The sequence below is a fragment of the Bos javanicus genome, chromosome 17 (assembly GCF_032452875.1).
Source record: "Bos javanicus breed banteng chromosome 17, ARS-OSU_banteng_1.0, whole genome shotgun sequence".
Lineage (NCBI taxonomy): Eukaryota > Metazoa > Chordata > Mammalia > Artiodactyla > Bovidae > Bos > Bos javanicus.
In genome coordinates, this window is record NC_083884.1 from 45,575,080 (window position 1) to 45,597,095 (window position 22,016).

A 22,016-nucleotide genomic window follows, 5' to 3' on the forward strand; every position below is an offset into this window, starting at 1 on the left:
CCCAAAGGCAGAAAGGTAAGGACAGAGCTACCTAGATAGCATATTGAAAAGCAGAGACATTACTTTGCCAACAAAGGTCCGTCTAGTCAAGGCTATGGTTTTTCCTGTGGTCCTGTATGGATGTGAAAGTTGGACTGTGAAGAAGGCTGAGCACTGAAGAATTGATGCTTTTGAACTGTGGTGTTGGAGAAGACTCTTGAGAGTCCCTTGGACTGCAAGGAGATCCAACCAGTCCATTCTGAAGGAGATCAGCCCTGGGATTTCTTTGGAAGGAATGATGCTAAAGCTGAAACTCCGGTACTTTGGCCACCTCATGAGAAGAGTTGACTCATTGGAAAAGACTCTGACACTGGAAGGGATTGGGGGCAGGAGGAGAAGGGGACAACAGAGGATGAGACGGCTGGATGGCATCACTGACTTGATGGACATGAGTTTGAGTGAACTCCAGGAGATGGTGATGGACAGGGAGGTCTGGCGTGCTGCGATTCATGGGGTCGCAAAGAGTCGGACACGACTGAGCAACTGAACTGAACTGAAGGACAGAGCAGATGGAGAAATAGCAAGAGACAAACGCAGTTCAAGGGGGATAAGAAAAGGTGCCACAGTGGAGACATCCTCAGCAGCCACACTAACCGTGGGGCTGGGCCTCGTGACAACATACCACGTCTGCAGTCAGTGTCCACGAAACCTGCAGCTAGGACCAAGGTGTCCAACACCCATCAGCCCCCTACAGCAAGGCACTGAGGCGGCCACACGGACAGACCCTTCTTCACGTCAGCTGACAGCAGAGCATGGGCCCTTCCACTCACCAACCCGGGAAGCAGGAAGGCCTCGGATGGTGCTGAGGCCACCAGACAGCACAAAGGACACAGCAGTGCGGCCACTCCCTATGAGGTGGGATCTCAGCACCCAGACCGCTGCCAGCAGTAACTGTGACCGCGCCGCCCCCTCTCAGGGCCTTGTCCAGCCCTGCACACCCTCACCCGCCTCTGCCTAGCCCCCCAGCCCCCATGAGCCGCACCTTGCCCTCCTCCCTGGGGATGAGCACATTCTCGTAGCGGTTCCGGCACTGCTTGGAGGAGCGGTAGATGCGGCTGCAGGAGTTGACGACGTCGCTGACCAGGTCCCAGTTGGGCGTGTGGGCCGGGGACACAATTGTGAGGTTCAAAGGCAGCTCAAGCAGCTGCTTCACGGCCTGGAGGATCAGGTTCAGGACCCGCAGGTCAAGGGCCTGCCCGTTGGACACCTCCCCCCGCCCCCACCCCCCTCCACTCCCGTCCCAAGGATCCCAATGACAGGGCTGGCCAAGGTCGGGGCCTCAGACTCACCTGCAGCAGAGCCCAGTCCTCACTGATGAGCCACTCGGGGTTGTCAGGTCCGGACTCAGTGGTCGGTTTGGCAAAAGTTGGCAGAGGTTTGGCAAACTGTGTCTGCTGCTTCAGCAGAATGTTCTTCTTCTGCTCCTTGCCCTCCCGGCGGATCTTCAACATGCCGGGGGTCGTGCGGTCAAACAGTGACCGCGGGGGCACCACGGCCTCCCCGTGCCGCTGCTTCTTCTTCCTGCCTGCGGCTGCACGGAAAGCAGCTTCAGCCAGCGGGTCAGCGGGCCAAGGTGGGGAGCGGAAAAGCCACGGGGAAGGGTCACCGAGGCCACCGGCAGCCACAAGCCCTCTCCCTGCGCACAAGCCCACCTGAGGGGTCCGTCTTGTGTCGGCGGCGCTCCTTTCTCACGTACACGGGCGGCAGCTTGGACTCGGGGATGGGCGTGGTTTCATACATGAGACACATGACCGAATCAATGTAGATGTCGTTGTCGTCCTGGGGGGGTGTGGGTGGCGTCCAGAGCTGCGTGCAGGAGGGACAAGCCTGAGCTGGGTGGCCACAAGGGCAGCCGGCCTGGCACCGCGGGAGGCAGGGGTCTGGGGGCGTGGGGACACGGGCACTCACCGGCATGACCTCCGTCTGCCCGTCGGCGCCCTCACACACAAACTCCTGCGGGAAAAGGGGAGGCTTTTCAGGTCTATGCAGCCCTCGCTTTGAGCTGCGAGCAGTCAACCATCTACCTTCACATCAGTTAATAAGCCTTCGAAATAAGCAGGCAGCACCACTACTGCCAAGACCTAAACTGCGCTTGCATCACAGCCGGCGTGACAGTGGGGAGAGCCAGCAGCAGGGAACAGAAACCTTCTAACCCGGGCTGGACCGAGACAGGCCAGCCCGCCGGCCCGGGCCGTGGACAGGAGGCCTGGGGCCCGTACCGCGCTGTAGGCGTCCTCCCGGGTGTAGGTGAGGAGCTGCTCCTGCTCCTGCTCCAGCCGCGCCCTGGCCTCCTGCTCCCGCAGGCTCTGTGCATTCTGGGCCTCCCACTCACGCACAGCGGTCATCACGGCACCCTGCGGGGAGACCGGCCATTCCCATCGCTGCTCCGCACTGCCCCCTGGCCCCCCAGTCCTTGGGCCCCTTTTCCTCTTCCCAGTACCTGACCCTCTAACCAAGCACCGAGCTGCTTCAAAACCAAGGAAAACAGCCTGGTGTAGGGTTTCTGAGGCTTTGCCCATCTGATCAGTTTACATACGGGTGGGGTTTGGTTTTAATGCCTTGAATTCTGGGCGAGTCACGCTTACTTCCAATCCAGTTTAACACTGAAGAATTTGAGATTCTCACATGTGAAGATGATCAAAAGTGCAATCTCTTACCTCACTACTTCTCTCTTTTTCTTGATCAATGGAAGTATGGAATAATTCCAGGTAATTCAAAGCATATTTTTCAATTGGTGTGAGCTGTTTCAAAATGCATTTTTTGAACAGAATTAATAGCAAGTTCATAAGGATTTAGTTCCTCATATAACCCCCCACCAGCACCTGAATCAAAATAGCGACTGGTCTTGGTCCAGAATGAACAAGAAATGCCCCACAGAAAGGTCACGTGCTTAGAATATTTAGGTATAAAGAAAAACTGAAGTAGAAACCCAGAAGAGAAAATGCCCAAACCTGCCCCATGAAGTCCGCTAACTCCTCCAGCTGTGAGGGCTCCTCGTCCCACCTGGAACCACTGGAGTCAGGCGACCCGGGCACGGCCTCCTCAGCCGGCTTCTGGGCATCCTCCTCCTCCAGGTACTCGATGCTCTTGAGGGCCTGCAGGATGTGCACGCTGCGTGGGGTGACTTTAATATGCTTTGAACACTTTAAATAAGGGGTCTTGGAAAAGAGCCACGTACAGAGCTGACTACATGCCCACACTGCACACCAAGCCCCCCACCACAGCAATGAGTGTGCTCCTCGGACCCTCACACACCCTGGGGAAGAGCCTCGGGACACACGCCGAGACACACAGCAAGGCCCCCAGACTCTGAGAACCGAGCAGAATGGGGTGTCTCATTCCATCTCATACCTGACACCCACCTTCCCGCCCCAGTCCCACCACAAGCGCACTTCATGTGACACAGGCCCTGGTCCATGGCATAAACAGAAACCAAACCCCCAGGAAGATGGTCCTCGGCACCGCCATTCACGAAATGCAAATTACTCTAGCAGATAACACGTGCTCCTCTCTTGATAGCCGGAAGGTATACCTGTCAGGGGTTGGCAAACTCAAGACACACACGCTCATGTCGGTGGCGGTGGTAGGGGGGATCACGCAGCTTAGAGGATTCAGTTAAGAACTAGCACCTCTTTTCAGGGCAACTGGGCAAATCTTCAAAGTTTAAAAGGTAACCCAACCTCACACGATACCCAGAAATTATTTCCAGACAGACTGTCCATCTAAGCATGAGGGATAAAACACTGAAACATCTAGAAGAAAGTAAAGGAGAACCTCTCAGAACGCAAAAGCGTCAATCACTTGACAAAGACAGTGGCATTAGGACCAAGAATTTCTGCTCACAGAGTATTAAAAAAGGCAAACCACAGATTGGGAGAATATATTTTACATGTATCCCACAAAGGCCTTGCACTCAGAATGTAGGAAAAAACGCCAACAAGCCATTAAGAAAAAGAGACAACCCAGTCTAACAAAAAAAAAACAGAAAAAGATGCGAACAAGCATCTCACAGAAAAGTACCCACACTACCAATGAACACAAAGCTCACCAGCCAAGAGCAAGCTGCAGTTCAACCAGAGATGCGCCCACATGGCCCCACACCTGCACCTCTGAACCGGTCCCCAGCCCAGTGTCTACATAGAGCCAGATGACGGTCCTGAGCCACATGTTCTTGGGCAGCCTGTATCCATCGCCGCTGACCCCCGGCCATGCCTGACTCCCTGCTGACACACCTGCTGTCCCTCCACCCGTAACACTCCTACACACTGCTCGTCACACCATCTCCATGAGGTGATGGTCTGGCATCTCTCCTGTCACTAGAACAGAAGCTCCGGGGAGGACGAGAAGTCTTTTTCTCAACACTATACCCCTACTGTTTAGAACAGTGTTTGACACACAGTGTAAGACAACCCACCAGAACATTTCAGAGAATCTGTATGTTGAAAGAACCCCAAGCCAACGTCTCTAAGTCACACTAAGAAGCAACAGCGAGGGTGTGTGACACACTCACATTCCTCAAACACTCATGCCTTTAGACCTCACACATTTGTCTTCCACAATATCCAGTAAGATTTTTACCAATGGTTAATGATTACCTCCAGGAGAAGTAATCTACTGTTTCCCCACTATCATTTCTGTTACGAGGTTTATGTTAACGATGTTTTGGGTTTGCGGGGGGCGGGGGGGGGAGGTTCTAAAGTTGAGAGTTGTTTTGTTTTTCATTTACTGTTTAAATTTTGGGTGCACTAGGTCTTCAGCATGGAACTGGGGCTCCAGAGTGTGCAGGCTCAGTAGTTGTGTCACAAGGGCTTAGCTGTCCGAGGCTTACGAGATTTTAGTTCCCCGATCAGGGACTGAACCCAGGCGCCCTGAATCGGAAAGTGAATTCCTAACCACTGGACGACCAGGGAAGTCCCCGTCATGCTATTTGAGATTTTCTTAAACGCCTAAGGCACCTATCACCTATTTTAAAAACAATAGGGTAAATCGATCTGTTCCTCCTGATACAGAAACAGCTGTAAGTATTTCTATGCACCTGACATTACCCACAGACAACTCCTATAAGAAAATGTGAGAAATAGTGGACAGTGGTTGTCTCTGAGAGGGAAGTGAGGGCCTGATGCAGGAGACTTACTTTTCATCATAACTTTTTGAAGATTTTACCACATGCATTTATTACTACTCAATAATCAAACAATTAAGTTTCAAAAATAGAAGAGGAGGCATCCTGTAGCCAAACACTTCTCCAAGAGGCAGGACAGGAGCAGAGCCTCAGGGAGGAGAGCGAGGTGGCCCTGACAGGTGGGTGTGCAGGTGGGTGTGTGACATGTCTGCACAACGGCTTGTGAGACAAGTGTGCAACCTGCAAGCGTCTGGGCCAAAAGCGCAGAAGGCAGGACTTCACTCACTCTCATAAACCTGAGGCACATCATCTCGGCACGTAACCCACAAAGACGGCCGAGTGAAACAGCTGCTGTTCTCTGGGGTCCTGTCCTCAGAGTGGGACGTGGGGCTCACGCCAGGGCTGCCTTCAGCCCAGCAGCACTGCGACAGGGGAGCACTAAGACGGCAGCCGGCAAGGGCCGAGGCGTTGGAGCAGAAGGTCACACACGACAGTGCGGGGTGGCCCGAGAAGCGTGGGTGCGAACGGTGACAGCGGGTGGCGGTGGCGGTGGGGCATTCCGCTCTCTCCCGCTCCCTTCACCTCTTTTTACAGCTAAAATCCCCAAGAATGAAAGCACGGGTGGAGAAAGCTGACAGATCAGGCCCAAGGCCTGGGAGAGGGAGCAGTGGTGCTGCAGCGGCAGACCCAAAGCTCCAGATCCAATGATGCCAAGCAGGCACCAGCCATGCTCACCTCTATGAAAGGTCTTGCAATTTTGGGTGCGATGGTTTCTGTAACAGAAGGTTCCTGAGAAAGGACGACAAACTCCTCGGCCTTCACTGGGAAGCCAGTATCATCCATGGGTGGATAAACCTCAAACAGCTCCTGGATCGTCCGCTGAAACAAAAATGCATATCACTGAGCCCGTGACCTCTGCTCCCAGAAAACCAGCAGCCACCAACCCCTCAAGAGCACTAAACCCACCCATTCTGGTCACTGTGTGGCACCCCCTCCCCCGCCCCAGGCCTCCTCACGGATGACAGTACCTGCGTGAGGAACGCCATGGAGTAGTCGTTTCCCTGAGCAGCCACTTCTCGGATCAGATCTTTGGTGCCATTTTTCAACAACTTCTCTTCAATGGAATTGCCACTCACGAGCCTGCAAACCAAACACGTACACACACGCCACAGCTAAGTCCCTGGGAGCCCGAGGGCAGCCTGAGTGCCATGGCGCCCGGACTACCCAGCAGAACAGCACCCACGTGGAGTGGCATGTTGGCAGCGCTCTGAGCTTTTCCTTCCTTTGTGTGGTGGCCAGAGGGGACTGGAGGCCTGCGGGGTCGACTGGCTGCTACCCCACATGAGGTTAGCCACACCACCACCTCCCATGCAGCAGGAGGGCTGGCCCCAGAGGCCCCCGCCACCCATGCTGGCTGGCTATGTCCCCTCGCTGGCCTCTACCTGGAAAGAGCCCCCAGGACACCGGACCCCTTGAGCCCTGTCTCCCTCAGTGCTGAGGACGGTGGGCAGGCGCCCCCAAGTCACTGTGCGCCTCCCAAAGGAACCCGAGTCTAGAGGCTGCAGCCCTAGGACCAGTGTCCCCTGGCTGCTGCTTCATGCCACCTGAAAAGCTGCAGTAACCACTCCCTACTTCCACGATCAGGGCTTTCATTAAAATGATGTTAAACTTCACTATCACTTGGGGGAAACTTTACAGTTTTGTGAACCAGGCCTTCTTGTCCCAGAACAGAGCATGTCCTGAGTTCAGGACATCGCTCAGGTTACATTCTTTCCCAACTTTACCCTCCACGCCTGCACATCCTTCACCTTTACTGCCAAGGTCGTTCCTGAGTGTCTACAGACTGTGGCTACTGAGAATAAAATGTTTTCCCCATTACTAGCTAGTAACTGCTAAAGGGCCAACGGTAAGCAATTACACAATGAAACGTTATTCAATCACATAAACAATACACCAAATTTATATATATTTGCATGGAAACAGGTTCTAAATATATTGTTAAGACAAAACAGCGTTACATGGTAAGACTGCTGGCACGACCCATTTAAAAAAATCAGGGAGGGCTTCCCTGGTGGCTCCGTGGTAAAGAATCTGCCTACCAAAGCAGAAGACATGAGTTCAATCCCTGATCCAGGAAGATCCCACACGCTACAGAGCAACTAAGCCTGTGCACCACCATTACTGAGCCTGTGCTCCAGAGCTCCGAGAGCTGCAACTACTGCAGGCCGAGCACCTTAGGGCCCGTGCTCTGCAACGAGAGAAGCCGCCGCAGTGAAAAGTCTGTGCACTGCAACCAGAGAGCAGCCCCTGCTCACCTCAACTAGAGAAAAGCCTGCACAGCAACAAGACCCAGTGCGGGCAAAAACAAGTAAAATTATTAACAACAAATTTATATTAAAAAATTGGGGATATGTCTGGAAAGACACTAAAATGCTACTAATGGCCTATTGGGCAGGCTATCTGCCTTCTCCATGTGCTGTCATTTTTATTTATTTCTTTTCAATGAACAAGTAACACATTTACAACGACAAAAAAATTAAGCTATTTAAACACAGTGTGTGGATGACTACCTCTTGAAAATGGTAAAGGTTATGCATGTGGGGCTGGGGTTGTAGCCCTGGGCCAGCCGCCAGGGACCACGCACTCTGCAACAACCCCTCCCAGAGGCGGCAGGAGCACAGAGGAAGGGGAGTGTCACATGCCTGCACACTTGGGCACCAGATGGGCAGACAGAGGGCTGACACACAGGCAGAGCCTCCTCTGCCTTTCTCAGCTGTGTGTGGATGACCACTTATAAGATTTAAATTCTTTCAGTAGCTTGTTTACAAGTTGCCACAGCTAAGTTATAAAAATCATTTACATTTGACAATACCTGAAACAACCTAAAACCTGAGACACCCTCTTAAGGGTCAGAGACTCTAGAAGAAATATAATAGGTACATGTTAGAAGGACAACATTTGTGTCTCAGTAGCAAACCCAGTCACCACTGCAAACAACTAGGTCCCAAGCAAGGCTGAGTGTAAAGAAAGCACAGACGGGATAGCAGGAACGTGAGCCCACATGAAGGAAAGGAAACGCGAAGCAGAAGCTTCTGCAGTGCACTGCAGCCACCCCTGGCTGCCCCGCTGGCAGCCACCTCACCTGTATATGTGCACGTCCTTGCGCCGCCCTATCCGGTCACACCACTCCTGGGCCTTGGCGTCCATCACAGGGTTGAGGTCGTGATCATAGAAGACCACCGCATCCGCTTCCACCAGGCTTACACCTGTGGCGCGGCTGTGTGTGGAGAGGAGGGCGCAGAAGATGCGCCGGTCTCGGTTGAAACTCCTCATCAGTTCCTGGGGTGAGATAAGCCCCCAAATTAGCACTCCTGACCATGATGGGAAACCTCCAACACGTTCAGATACTAATCAGTTAGAAACGGGTGTGTGTTTCCTTTGATGCATGGTTCATGTTCCAATTACATCAGAGTTTAGCATTTTATCCTGATTCTTTCAGGCATGTGCTCTATTCTTCGATTATTGATCGCTAACATCTCTACTGGTTTGAAGGCTGCCAGCCAGCCCCCCGCCCTGAACTGTCAGCTCCACGTGTAGGCCCCAGAGAACAGCAGAGTCTCCCTGGGGAGGGATGCGTGCTTGTTCATGTACCCTCCGGCAATGCCAGGAGCCTTACAGCAAAAAGCCCCTGGAGTAAGGCCGAGGGAGCTGCAGCCAGCCAGGGGCAGGGCCCTCCACTCCCCTCAGGGCCGCCAGCTGAAATGGCTTCCTTCCCATGACGTCTCTCCTACAATGATTTCAGCGCCCAAGCAGACCTTAGCAGACCAGCCCTCAGCAGACCAGTCCTCTTCCTTCAAGAAATTCTCTATCTACAGTAAGTCGCCTACATATGAACCTTCAAATTGCTAGCTTTCAAAGATGCAAAGGTGAATTCACACGTTCAACCATGTAAGTTAGTTCATATGTCTGGTGTACACTGTCACGTGAGTGCATCCTCTGCAAGTGGCTGTGATTCTGTGCACCTCCCTGTACAGCACTGCACAGAGCACAGTGGTGCATCATCTTTATTTCAAGCCCAGAGTGTCCAAACCAGTGTAAAAGCAGCAGCGATGCAGCTGGTTGTGTTAGCTGGGGACCTAGGCTAACTTTGGTGGACTTACAAACAAACTGGACTTATGAATATGCTCTCAGAACAGAACTCATTTGTATGTAGGGGACTTACTGTACTGTGTTACATTACTCTTGAGGGAATTTACTGCTTAAGACTGTGGTTTATTTCCTTCCAGGCCTTCTCAGCGTAGGGAGGCCTGGGTGTACTGGATGATGTGAAGTGGGTAATGCGATGCAGAGCCCAGCAGCTTGTCTGCACTCGGGAACACTTCACCATGATACCAAGACCCGTTATGAAACACTGCCGAGTACGACTTCCTAGTTCACCCTGTGGGACACATAGGACGGTGCCAAGCCCTGTGGCCCACAGGCCACTGTGGCCCATGCTTCTACTCCTGGATGTGAACTTTGCTCCCAACTGGGGGTTACTACAAACACTTTCACAGACAATTGAATAGATACATCTTTAAGAAGCGTGGTGCTGCTAAAGGAGTTCTAGATACAGAATAAGGGCTTCCCTGACAGCTCAGTTGGTAAAGAATCTGCCTGCAATGCAGGAGACCCTAGTTCGATTCCCAAGTCGGGAAGATCCACTGGAGAAGGGATAGGCTACCCACTCCAGTATTCTTGGGCTTCCCTTGTGGCTCAGCTGGTAAAGAATCTGCCCGCAACGCGGGAGACCTGGGTTCAATCCCTGGGTTGGGAAGATCTCTTGGAGAAGGGAAGGGCTATCCACTCCAGTATTCTGGTCTGGAGAATTCCATAGAGTACATCCATGGGGTTGCAAAGAGTCGGACACGACTGAGTGACTTTCACTTCACTTCAGATACAGAATTACCAGGCCAAGCATATATTCATTTTTAAGGTTTACAACCCATCCTGTCAATTTGCTTTCTAGAAAGGTGTCCTAATTTGCACCTCCACCAGAAGCCTGATGGAATCAAGTTACCCTCAGCTAACCTGGCCAAGTAAAAACTGGCATGTTATTTGAACATGCATTTTTAGAGTGTAAGTCAGTCAGGAGGACTTTGCTGTTTTCATGTGGCTACTTCCTGAAGGACAACCACCTCGTTCCTATAAGGACCACAAATCACCAAATTCTAAGACATCTAGCCAACTGGATTTCCCAAGTTACAGGATTTATGAAAAAATGTCAAAGGGTGCAGCTAAAGTCCACAGACATTAAGAGGTTCTTCCCTTTGTTGAGATAGCATGACAACACTGAGGCCGCATGGCTCCGAGAAACCAGCTTAGAAACTGGCAACCAAAGTTAACCCAACCAAATCATAAACGGGAACAAAAGAATCGATTTCCTTCCTACCTGCCGTTGTTCACTGTTGGCGTTTTCATCAATTCTTATATAGGTGAGATAATGGAAATTCAAGAACATTTCTAAGATGTCCAACATGAGAACCATCTGTGATAAGATCAGCACTCGGCGTCCTTCAGACTTCAGCTTCTGAAGTAAGATGGCTAAGGCCTCCAGCTTTCCTGTCAAACGAGTGACACCGAGAGCATCTCATAATCCAAAGCGAGAAGGCCCGACACAGGGAGCGGAGTAGACGGGACACCTCTGGTACCTGAGTCAAACTGGACCAGCCTCAGCTCGGGGAACCGGAGCGAGTGCAGAGCTGTCATCCGCTGCAGCTGCTGTGCGTAGGGCGCTGTGTGCTCCCGCAGGCAGTGCCGGAAGAGCCGCATCCTGTGGCTGTAGAGGGAGGGTGGCCTCGCCACCCACAGGTGCGGGGGCGCGGCTACCACAGGCGGGATCACGCACACCACCCTGAGAAGCAGAAAGCATGCGTGTCACAGCTGACACCCACGGCACCTCCACCAGGCAGTCCCTCTGGCTCAAGCAGCGAAGGCTCGAGAAGGCAGAGGGCAGAACCATCTGGCAGTGGAGAGTCACGAGAGGAGTCAGGGTGCCTAACTCCAGTCCCCCTGGGGGGGACGTGGCTGCTGGAACACACCATCACAGCAGCCACAGGAGTGGGTGCTGGCCAGTGAGGACTGCCCAGATCAAAATAAGCAGTGCAGAGTACTGCCCCCTACCCCCTGGGAGCACAGGGATGTGTGCGGAGGCGGGACATAGGCACTCTGTCTCCTGGATGGTCTGGGGAGGGTGTGAGCCCTGAAGCTGCTACAGCCACAGTGTCCCCAGCCAGGGTTGGGAGCCAGGCTTGGGAGGAGGAGGCCCTGCCAAGGGCAGCAAGACGACGACTCAGAGGACCCGGACTGTCGACTGGACACCCATCTCCCAACCTGCAGATACCACCTGCTCCAGGAACTCTAACCCTCTCCCTTGCTGCATGCAAACTGAAAACCATTTCTGATCAAAATTCTAATCGATGAAACCAAAGAAGCACTAAATAAATGGAGATATTCCATAACTATGGATAGGAAGATCCAGTATAGTCAAGACGTCATCAGTTCTTCCCACTTGATCAAGACATTCAATTCAATCCCAGTCAGCTATTCTGTAGATAGTGATAAATTCAATCTAAAGTTTACATGGAGAAGCAACAGGCCAGAACAGGCAACACAATACTGAACAAGAAAAAGTCAAATGACTGGCACTACCTGACTTCAAGATTTACTACAGTAATCAACAGCATGATACCGTCAAACAACAAAGGTATCAATGGAACAGGAATGATCACCAGATTTTCTCCACAAATAAACTGCAAGGAAAAAAAGAGGGGGAAACAGAACCTATGTATTAAAAGATACATAAAAGATATAAGTTGATTGTTATGTATGTACCTCATTGTGACTCCGGCTTGAAATATTAAAAAAAACCATGAAATAATCATAAATGTGAATACAGAACAGACATTTGATGATATTATATCTGCTCTGTGAAAGAAAGTCAGAAGAATGAAAAGACAAACAACAGACTTGAAGAAGATATTTGCAAAAGATACATCTGCTAAAGAACTGTTATCCAAACATACAAAGAACTCTTAAAATGCAACAATAAGAAAAATGGGGGAAGCGATAGCTACAGAGTTTGGGATCGACATGTACACACTGAGGTATTTAAAATGGATAGTCAACACAGTCCTACTGTAATAATAAAAATTTTTAAATCTTTAAAAATGGACCAAAGACCTAAAGAGACACGTTACCAAAAACATATAAATGTCAAATAAGCATATGAAAAGATGCTCAACATAATATGTCATGATGGAAATGCAAATTAAAACAAGATACCACTACACATCTATTAAAATGGCCGAAATCCAGATCACTGACAACACTAATTGCTGGCAAGGATGTGGGGCAACAGAAACTCTCATTCATTGCTGGTGGGAACGCAAAATAGTACAGTCACTTTGGAAGACAGTTTGGCAATTTCTAACAAAACTAGTCTCTTACCATAAGATCTAGTAATCACATCCCTTGGTATTTACCCAAAGGAATTAAAAACTATGTCTACACAAAACGTAGATAAAAACTATGTCTATACAAAAACATAGATGCTTGCAGCAACTTTATTCATAACTGCCAAAACTCCACAGCATCCATGTTGTCTTTCAGAAGGCAAACGTTTTGTTTTTTTTTCAGTTGCACCAGGTGGCTTGCAGGATCTTTCTTCCCTAACCAGGGATTGAACCTGCGCCCCCAGCATAGGAAGTGCAGGCCACCAAGAAGTCCCAGTACGTGAATGTTTTTAAACAAACTGGTGATTCCAAGTCTTCTCAGGTGCCACGAGTGGTAAAGAACCCGCTTGCCAATGCAGAAGATGTAAGAGATGCGGGTTTGATCCCTGGATTAGGAAGATCTCCTGGAGAAGGGCATGGCAACCCATTCCAGTATTCTTGCTTGGAGAATCCCATGAACAGAGGAGCCTGGCGGGCTACAGTCCACAGGGTCACAGAGAGTCGGACATGACTGAAGTGACTTAGCACACACAGAGGGGGTGCTTCCAGACAGTGGAACATAATTCAGTGTTAAACAGAAATGAGTTATCAAGCCCTGATGAGATATGGAAGAACTTTAAGTGCACATTCCTAAATGAGAGAAGCCATCTGAAAAGGTTGCCTACTGTATGACTCCAACTATAAGACATTCCAGAAAAGCAAAACTATGGAGACAGTAAAAAGATCAGTGATTGCCAGGTTTTGGTGGGGAAAGAGGGATAAATAGGAAGGAATCAACCCAAAGGAATCACCCACAGGTTTCCTAGAGGGTGGAGAGACCATCTGATGCCAAAGCTGAAGACCCCAAAATTGATTCTGAACAGACTCCAGAGGACAATTTGGGGAGAGAAGTGAGATGAATGTCCACAAAAAACCCACAAAAGTTGGTGGGGTGCAACACAGCGTTTATTTTTTTGGGCTCCAAAATCACTATGGACAGTGACTGTAGCCATGAAATTAAAAGACGCTTACTCCTTGGAAGAAAAGCTATGACCAACCTAGACAGCATATTAAAAAGCAGAGACATCACTTTGCCAACAAGTCTGTCTAGTCAAAGCTATGGTTTTTCCAGTAGTCATGTATGGATATGAGAGTTGGACCATAAAGAAAGCTGGGTGCCAAAGAATTGATGTTTTTGAACTGTGGTGTTGGAAAAGACTCTTGAGAGTCCCTTGGATGGCAAGAAGGTCAAACCAGTCAATTCTAAAGGAAATCAACCGTGAATGTTCATTGGAAAGACTGATGCTGAAGCTACAATACTTTGGCCACCTGGTGCAAAAAGCCAACTCAATGGAAAAGATCCTGATGCTGGGAAAGATTGAGGGCAGGAGGAGAAGGGGGCGACAGAGGATGAGAAGGTTGGATGACATCACTGACTCAATGGATATGAGTTTGAACAAACTCTGGGAGACAGTGAAGGACAGAGGAGCCTGGCCTGCTGCAGTCCATGGGGTTCCAAAGAGCTGGACATGACTTAGCGAGTGAACACCACCACCAACAGTAAGTGAGTAAAGAATGCTTACAATACTCTACCTTACCTGTCGATGACATCCTGGAGGGATTCTTGACGTTGAGTCAGTGTCAAAATCAGGTCCCTGTGACTTTTCGAGGGTGATGTGTGCCTGCTTGCAGGCCCAGACCCCTTCCCGTGACCACGGTCAGAAGCCCGGAACCAAGGCACCTGCTCTCTGCCAGGCAAGGAACAAATCCCCAACAAGTCTCTGCCGTAGATGGGGGAGCGGGAGCAGCGCCGTTCGTTGACGAAGTAAATCTGGTCCAGCCGCTCTTTCAGAAGTCTGCTCTTCTCCTCCTTCAACAAAAACAGGGATGAAAATGGCTACTGAGAAATAGCATGGCCGGTCTTACTGAGCCCTATGAGGCCCCCATGTATGGCAACTGGCCATAGAGCACGCGTAAGACTCATGGGGCCAGGCTACACGGAAAACAGTGACAGAAAAAAACAGTGACAGGAAAGCAAGCAGAGAAAACAGCGCCATTTTCATTGCCAACATGAGTAGTATTTCTTCAGACACTGTGAGCATTTCTAATGTCTGAAAGACTAGTAGAAGCATACAAAAAATGGGAAAGGTAATTTTTATAATGCTAAAGCCTAGTTGATTAGAAAAAGTGTTTTTAATTCTCTAATTCAAGGGCACACCATGTTTTTGATGGCAAGTAAACAGATAAACGCCTCACAGAGGCGGGGATATATTAATATCACAACCCTCCCCCATGACAAGCAGCTTCTGAGAAGGACTTCTGTGTGTGCAGGGATGCCACGATGTTGCGCTGGGATCTGTTGCACCATACCTGGGTGGGGCCAGCTACAGGAGAAGCTGGTTTGGAGGCCGCTCCGGGTTCTCCTGCGGCCAGGGGACTGACTGCCACTCGACCAGGCACACCCACTACAAATGCAAAAACGAAGGGCTGGCACACAAAACTACTGGCATGCCCTCTAGAGGCCCTCCTTCACTGGCATGCTTCCTGGAGCATCCTTGGCTTTCACAAGCACATTTCTAGAATATGTCAACTCAAGTCTAAATCATTCAGAACCAACAGTGAGGCATTCCTGCTCTCTGGCCATGATCTGAAGTGAACGTCAGGGTCTGACTCTTTGCCAAGAGCCCTGTGTGCACCTCAAACCTCCCCACCATCCCTCTGAGCAGCAGCCACATGGGCCCTACGCTCTGCTGTCCTTGACATCTCGGCAGCATCAACCCTGTGTGCCCTGTACAGAGGGATGCCAGGGCCCAGGACAGTCTGCTCCCATCAGCCAAGCCATGTAGCCCGTCTTGACAGACACTTCTCCACAAGGACTGTGAAGGGGGTAGCTGAGGTCAGTCGTCAGTTCTCAGTGAAGGATCCACTTGCAGGGAGCAAGGGAAAGGGTTAAGATGACTAGAACCCAGTGGCTGGACTGGTGTCAGGTTGGGAGTCTGGGGCCTCACAGAACGGGACTGAGCACCCTCTAGGGAGAGAAAACCTGAAGTATGAAGCCAACCAAATACAAGTAGAACTGCAGGTGGTCCAACTGGACACAGAGCAGTGACCAGGACCCTCCAGTACCCACACCACCAACAGAGCCCCTGACAGAGATGGAGTGTAGTGACCAGGGGTTCCAGTTAGGAGAGGTCCTTGCCACCTCCACACATCAACCTGAAGAAGTGCCCATGTGCAACAGGTGTGCTCTCCAGCAAGCACCGCAGGAGGGTGGGTATGTCTGAAGCAAGGGACCCTGGTAGGAAGCAGGCAGTGGGGGTGCTGGAAGGAGCACCAGCCAGCTGGCAGGAACAACCCTATTCTGTTACCTGACCGAGGGAAATTCTAGCACGTTCCCTAAATGTATTTGTAACATGAACAAGCAAAATTTCTCATGATTCCAAGTCTCTTGTTAGAGCAAAATCAAAACAAAAAGTCTTAAGGTGAGTGACGGCCAGTTGTATTCAACCAGGACCTTTGGGAACAAAAGAGAAAAGAGACGTAGCAGACACAGGCCGCCTGCGGAAATCAGAGGCAGCCACAAACAGGACTGTCGGGTTCTGGGGCCTTACAGAACCCATCAACATCCTCCACCTGCCTCAGAAGCAAAAAGAGTTGGTAAGTGGTTTCAAAGCCAAGTATCCCCCAAGCTCTCCACTCTACCTGGCGGGGTCACAGGCGTGGGGCTTGGGCCACTGGCCGGAGGCTTGCTTCCCAGGGCATTCAGGGCACCCGCCTGAGACACGGTCTGCATCACCACAGGGCCAGGAGGGCGCAGGTAGGACTGCCCAGGCGCCGACACAATCTGGAGCACACTGCCTGCAAGCAAAGGGCACGGGTCAGTCACGAGGTGCCTGTGCCTTCCATCCCCCAGCCACACCCACTTCCAAAGGCACAGAATGAGGTGAGAAACCAAAAATCCAGAATCAAATTTACTCCAGTGAGGCAACACAAAGTTCAGTTTGCTGGAGAAAGATGGAACTACTTCATTCTCAATGAATGAAAACTCTGAGGATCAAAGACACTTGGCTTAATGTCAAGAAAAACTTCTGCAACTCCTTGCAATGCCAGATTTCAGGCAGTGAGGCAGGTTCCCACTCACTGTCTGCTCCAAGCCTGAGCCATCATGCGGGGGTGGGGGTGGGGGGTTCCTGCCCCCAAATCACACACTGGGTGCGTGCCAGCTGGTCAAGCTGGATGAAGAAATATCAAAAATCTCTGTGGCTCTATAACCACTGTTTAAAAAAACCTGCCATTTCCAGCCTCTGTGTGATTTAGTCCTGAAGTCTAAATTCCAGATCTACTCTGGAATTATACTCTACAAAAACTAAAGTGCACCTGAAATTCTTAAGAGATGGCCTCGCCTTTCTGGTCAAAAAACTGGAGAAATATGAAGTAAATCAAATGAAACCTTTTTTTTTTTTTTTTTTTTGCTGCAGGCTTCCTGGGGGCCTCCACTCTGCTAACGTGTGACCCTGGTGTCCACATGGAACACCCCAGACTGGGTTGACAACTGAACTGTCCACCCCGACAGGAGTCATAAACGCATGTCTGGGAGGCTGCTAGGAGAGGTGGCCGGACCCCACCTCTGGGAGCTCTGGCCAAGTCACTGAGGATGAAATTTAACATCCCACTCAAACTGTATCCCCTTGTTTCCTCCAAGAAGCAGTTACTGCAGGAACACACCGCTCTCAGCCAGAGGCAGTCTGGAAGTTTTAAAGTCTGTACATAAAAGAAAATAATTTCTCCTATGTAAATTGCTAGTCTTTTAGAGTTTTGAGGGCAATTTACCTCACACTAAAATCTGAAAGGAGCAATTATTTCTGTTTTGATTTTTAGAATAGGAAACCGTATTCAAAAAAATTTTAAATACTATCCTCTATATAATATGGGCCAAGGGCCAGGCCACTGGGTGATTTACGAGTCACCTCCCTCATTTAGAACACCTACAAGGTGAGCCTCATTTAGGCCATTGCCAGGTGAAGCACCTGCGCTAAAGGGGCCAGAATCACAGCCACAGCGGGCACCCCAGTCAAGCCCCTGTTGGGTCACCACCCATCAGAGAGCCTTACCTTGGAGCTGCAGGGGCTGGCCGGCCGTGAGCTGCCGGAGCTGGCTGTGCGACAAGGTGAACTTGTTGCCTTGGAACTGCAGTGTCACGGGGGTCTCTGGCTGGGCGACGCGGCTCGGCGGGCCTGCGAGGGAAGCCAGTTGGGCTATTTTGACCACCTCCCCACCTGCAGAGATGCAGACGAAATGGGAATGAACATTCTTTGGAAGGGTTGGCGACTGCTATACTGACAATCACTTGTCACAGAGAATGACCGTCTGTAGCAAACTAAAGTGTCACAGGAACGTTCATTAGGTATTGCTTTCTAACACTTTCAGAAGATATTTTAATAGAAAAGAAAAAACAATTAGAATTAACACCAGGTTTTAATGGTCAACTTAATCCTAACTGGTAGAAATTTTAGAATATCAGATATTAATAATTAACCAAACCATTAAGGAACATTTTACTTTTCTTTCCAAACAAGAAAAAGTAGCAGACATCAAAAGTTAACAGAAATATACTGGCCATACACTTTGAAACTCTCATATCAACCTCTTCATTTCAGAATACTTTTAAAATGTGAGAAAGTACATATCCAATTTAGCTCACAGAGACAAATGAGATTTTATCACTACAAATATAAAACACAGAACTAGCTTCAATTATACCCATAACCTTTTCAAAATTTGGCAATGTATTTAAGTACATAAATACATCACACTTTACGATACAATATTCACGGTAATTTGAACTAGATCGTAGAATTTGGTCTATAATTCTAACTGAAAAAATGCAAAATTTAACAGTGCTTAAATTCTTTCAAACAGAACTCAGATGAGATCATATGTACCTAACTCAAAAAGATACTACATTCAAGCTGGAATTGAGCAACAGCTTCAAAGGTTTCTTTAAACCCAATGGTTGATATTCGAGTCTAAATGTTCCTCCCATGAAATTCATGCCAGAATTATTAGTGATACTATAAAGAGAAAAGTTAGCCAAAGACTAGAAAAACGCCGAAGGATATGTTGCCCACAGAAACCGTAAACAAGGGAGGGGAAACGGAAAAGGAGACGCAGAGATTTGTGCACAGAAACATGACTCTTCCATGAGCTCCCCTCAGTCCAAAAGTGGAGGCGCCAGAGTGAAAGGTGGCCTGGCCCCTCACACTCCCCTAAGCACGGCTCCTGCAATACACCCCTCAGGACTACTACCTCAGGCCAAAAACACCCACAAAACACATGTAAGGGCTCTCCTGCCCTGGGCAATGAACCAGGATAAGTGCTCTTCATCTGCTGGCATGAAAGAGGGGCGTGACACAAGAGAAAACTAACGTAACTCAGAGTCTCCTCATGACCCTACTTCCCTCTCCTGTCTTTCCAGAGAAGCCTCAACATAACTTGTTGTGCCAACAAATAAAGTGCTCCAGGTGGTATCTGAGAAATGGTGTAGCCCAGATAGTTCTGTCAGTACACTTCTGACTGCAGCATGGACAGAGGGAGTAGGCTAATCACACTGGCCACAATAAAAAGTTCTATTTAAAAATGTCAGTGACCTACTGCAAAACATCTCACTTAAGTAATAACTCACTGCAGCTTCAAATCTGGGGATAAACCCAGAGACTAGCAGGAAGTGGGACTGCAGTTCACAGGCTTTCCTTCCCCTGCCCTTTGCTCTCCGAGGGGCCCTGGAGGCTGACAGGACGAGCCCAAGGCTTGCTAAGGAGAAGTGCCAGCCTCAGCCACCAAGGCGGAGCACAAGCCCAGGAGGGAAGCAGAGCTGATGGACGGGGCCACGAGAAAGGACAGAGAGAGGACAAGACCCTGGACCTTGGCCCTGAGTGGGGCCTCCCTCTGTAGGCCAAGGGCTAGAAAGGACAGTGTGGCGAAAGGCAGCACCGGACACAGGGTCAGGGAGACGAAGGGAGTGGACAGCAAGGCTCTTCACACGCCGCTGATCTGAATACAACGTCCTTGTGCAAAGAGGTGGCAGACCAGGGAGAGGCGAGGCCACTTACTCGGCAGGCGCGCCTGGGCCTGCGAGGTGAGCACCAGCCCCTGAGGCAGCGCGCTCTGCCCGGCCGGGTGCGAGGGGGCCTGGGGCTGGGGCTGGGGTGGGCCCGGGGCGGAGGCTGGGACAGTGGTCTGAGCCCGCAGTTTCGCAGGATGGGCTGGGCTAGGTGCTGTGCTGAAGGTCGAGGTAGGCTGGTGTCTCGGAGCACCGGTGGAGGCCTGAGAGGTCTGAAACGGGGCTGCTGCCGCTGCAATTGATAAGGTTGGTTTGTGCAAAGCTGTTAGAGGTTCTTCATACAATGCAGTATTAAATCCGAATTTTACAGAAATAAATCAAACAGTATTTCTTTCACACCACCTCTCCAATGAGAAGCCCTCCCTAAAAGGGGGGCGGGATGGCCTATGGGATGAGAAAATCTAATTTTTTATATGTTGTTAACTATTTTTACTTTACGTTCACCATCCTGCTACATGGTGTGTTTCTGGAGTAAACGGAGTGTCAAAAGTCGGCCCTTAGATACATCAGTGAGAGCCATGTCCTCACCACACGAGAAGGTAGGCAGCACTGGCCCCCTGGCTTCCCAAAGAGCTCTTACAACAAGCTGCTCTGGCATTTATGAAGATCTCAGAAAAACATGGGACGTGACCCCACAGATAAGGGTTACAAGACTATTTATTACCTTTCCTGCTGTTTAACCCTATCCTTCTTCACAGTAAGCAGGTTACGTTGAAGTGGTGGCACTGAACACAAGAGCAGACTTCCTCAGAAGTTTCTTAAATGACTTTGACGTGTATTTCCCGACATAAAAGAGAATGTTTCTGCTGAGGTACATTTTCACCATCACATCAACAGTGACTCAACGAAGAATGTAATGTCTTATACAATTCAAAGACATGAAAAAAACTAAACTCATGTAAGAACTACACATGGTCTCCTGGGAGAATCAGAGCAGACAGTCCCACTCCTGCTCAGAGGAGTGGTCACACATCCCCGTGGGGCCGGGGAAAGTGCGAGAGGAATTTCTTCCACAAAAACCCTTTGTGATGCCGAGCACAGCCCCCTGAGAAGCATACCTTTTGCATCCGGATTTGCAGAGAATGTGGCAATGGGTGGCCGTCCTCGAACGTGGCCCTGTGGCGTGGCCGTGGCTGTGGCAGGGGTGGCCGTCCGGGGTGGGTGTGTGTTGGGGAAAGCCACGGTGCGGCCCTCAGGCTTCTGGCCATACTGCACAGGCTGGAACAACCTGGACGCCCATGTGCACGGGCAGGGAGACGTGGACACTGCTGAGACGCGAAGGCAGGGCCCCCTAGGTGGGCGCTGGGGACCTAGGGCCACCTGAGGGCAGAGGGCTTCCCACCTCAGGGGCAGTTTAAATAGGGAGATTTCTAAATAGAGTATTAAGAAGCAGCCGCTCATCAAGGACAGGGAGAGGGGTGCTTAATACACAAAAGTGGTACCTCTCCCCCTGCAATGCTTAGGCAACATTCAGGAGTGAATGTGATGGCAGTTTTTAGGTTTCCATGAATGTGGACTAGAAAAACTATATCTAACACAAAGTCCATTAGACTACTCTTTTGATTAAGAGTCAAGCAGAATGAAAAGTCAACATGCACAATTAGGTAACAAGAAACAGCAGAAATGATAAAGGCACCTCATAGGTGCCAGTGGGGAAAACTTAAAGCGAGAGCCACAACACAGCTTCCCTGTCTGACTTTTTCACAAGGCAATGTGCTCTTCACGTTTCTTTCACCTAGAAACCGTAATGGCAGGAATTTTGTATTTTCAAAACCCCTGTGCAATGCAACAGGTGGAGACAGCCAGCAGAAGCAACTAAATGAGGCTGCAACAGCCCAGAGAGGACTTTGGCTTCACCGCCCCGGCTCTGTATTTAACTGAGGGCTGCAGGGCTCCTGCGAGTGCAGGCAAGGAAGCTGAGAGAAGGGCGGTCGGACCCAAGTCGTCAAGTAAGTCACATCAAGAAAAGGCAGTAAGAACAGGCTGCCAACCGCAGCGCTGGCCCGTTTCTCTCTAAATCACCAACCTGCTTTTTCCTTTGTTTCTGACTGGTGCCCAGAATTGTGCATAAATCCAACTCATGGATTTCGCCTACCTCGCCTACTTCAAGTCATTTGTGTTTTGAGTTCATCGTCTAGGGTGCCTGCTCCGTCTAGTCTCATGGCACCTGCAAGATGTCCCTTTCTACCCCGGACGCTGTAGCCGGGGTGGAGCCTCTGCCAGACCTCAGGGCCCCACCCCCACCCCCACAGCACTCAGGGAC

At 50.2% G+C, this 22,016-nt stretch overlaps 1 protein-coding gene and 1 non-coding gene across 16 annotated transcripts in view; both read right to left on the minus strand.

Moving 5' to 3' along the window:
- EP400 (E1A binding protein p400) overlaps positions 1-22,016 on the minus strand; it is a 106,226-nt gene that overhangs the window by 24,452 nt on the left and 59,758 nt on the right. For 14 of the 15 annotated variants that reach the window (XM_061384467.1, XM_061384465.1, XM_061384464.1 and 11 more), the window contains 18 exons: positions 20,812-20,981; positions 19,743-19,985; positions 17,745-17,909; positions 16,336-16,491; positions 15,004-15,098; positions 14,232-14,503; positions 10,852-11,054; positions 10,593-10,762; positions 8,304-8,500; positions 6,190-6,301; positions 5,897-6,040; positions 2,991-3,134; positions 2,697-2,780; positions 2,259-2,393; positions 1,948-1,992; positions 1,692-1,845; positions 1,329-1,570; positions 1,022-1,195 (listed from right to left, as the gene is read on the minus strand). In XM_061384467.1, coding sequence (XP_061240451.1) covers positions 1,022-1,195; positions 1,329-1,570; positions 1,692-1,845; positions 1,948-1,992; positions 2,259-2,393; positions 2,697-2,780; positions 2,991-3,134; positions 5,897-6,040; positions 6,190-6,301; positions 8,304-8,500; positions 10,593-10,762; positions 10,852-11,054; positions 14,232-14,503; positions 15,004-15,098; positions 16,336-16,491; positions 17,745-17,909; positions 19,743-19,985; positions 20,812-20,981 — 2,905 coding nt within the window. The remainder of the gene's footprint in view (positions 1-1,021; positions 1,196-1,328; positions 1,571-1,691; positions 1,846-1,947; positions 1,993-2,258; positions 2,394-2,696; positions 2,781-2,990; positions 3,135-5,896; positions 6,041-6,189; positions 6,302-8,303; positions 8,501-10,592; positions 10,763-10,851; positions 11,055-14,231; positions 14,504-15,003; positions 15,099-16,335; positions 16,492-17,744; positions 17,910-19,742; positions 19,986-20,811; positions 20,982-22,016) is intronic. The other variant, XM_061384469.1, reaches the window with a different exon arrangement.
- On the minus strand, positions 8,739-8,869 carry LOC133229286 (small nucleolar RNA SNORA49). Its single transcript, XR_009730521.1, has one exon. It is a non-coding gene; the product is annotated as a small nucleolar RNA SNORA49 (small nucleolar RNA).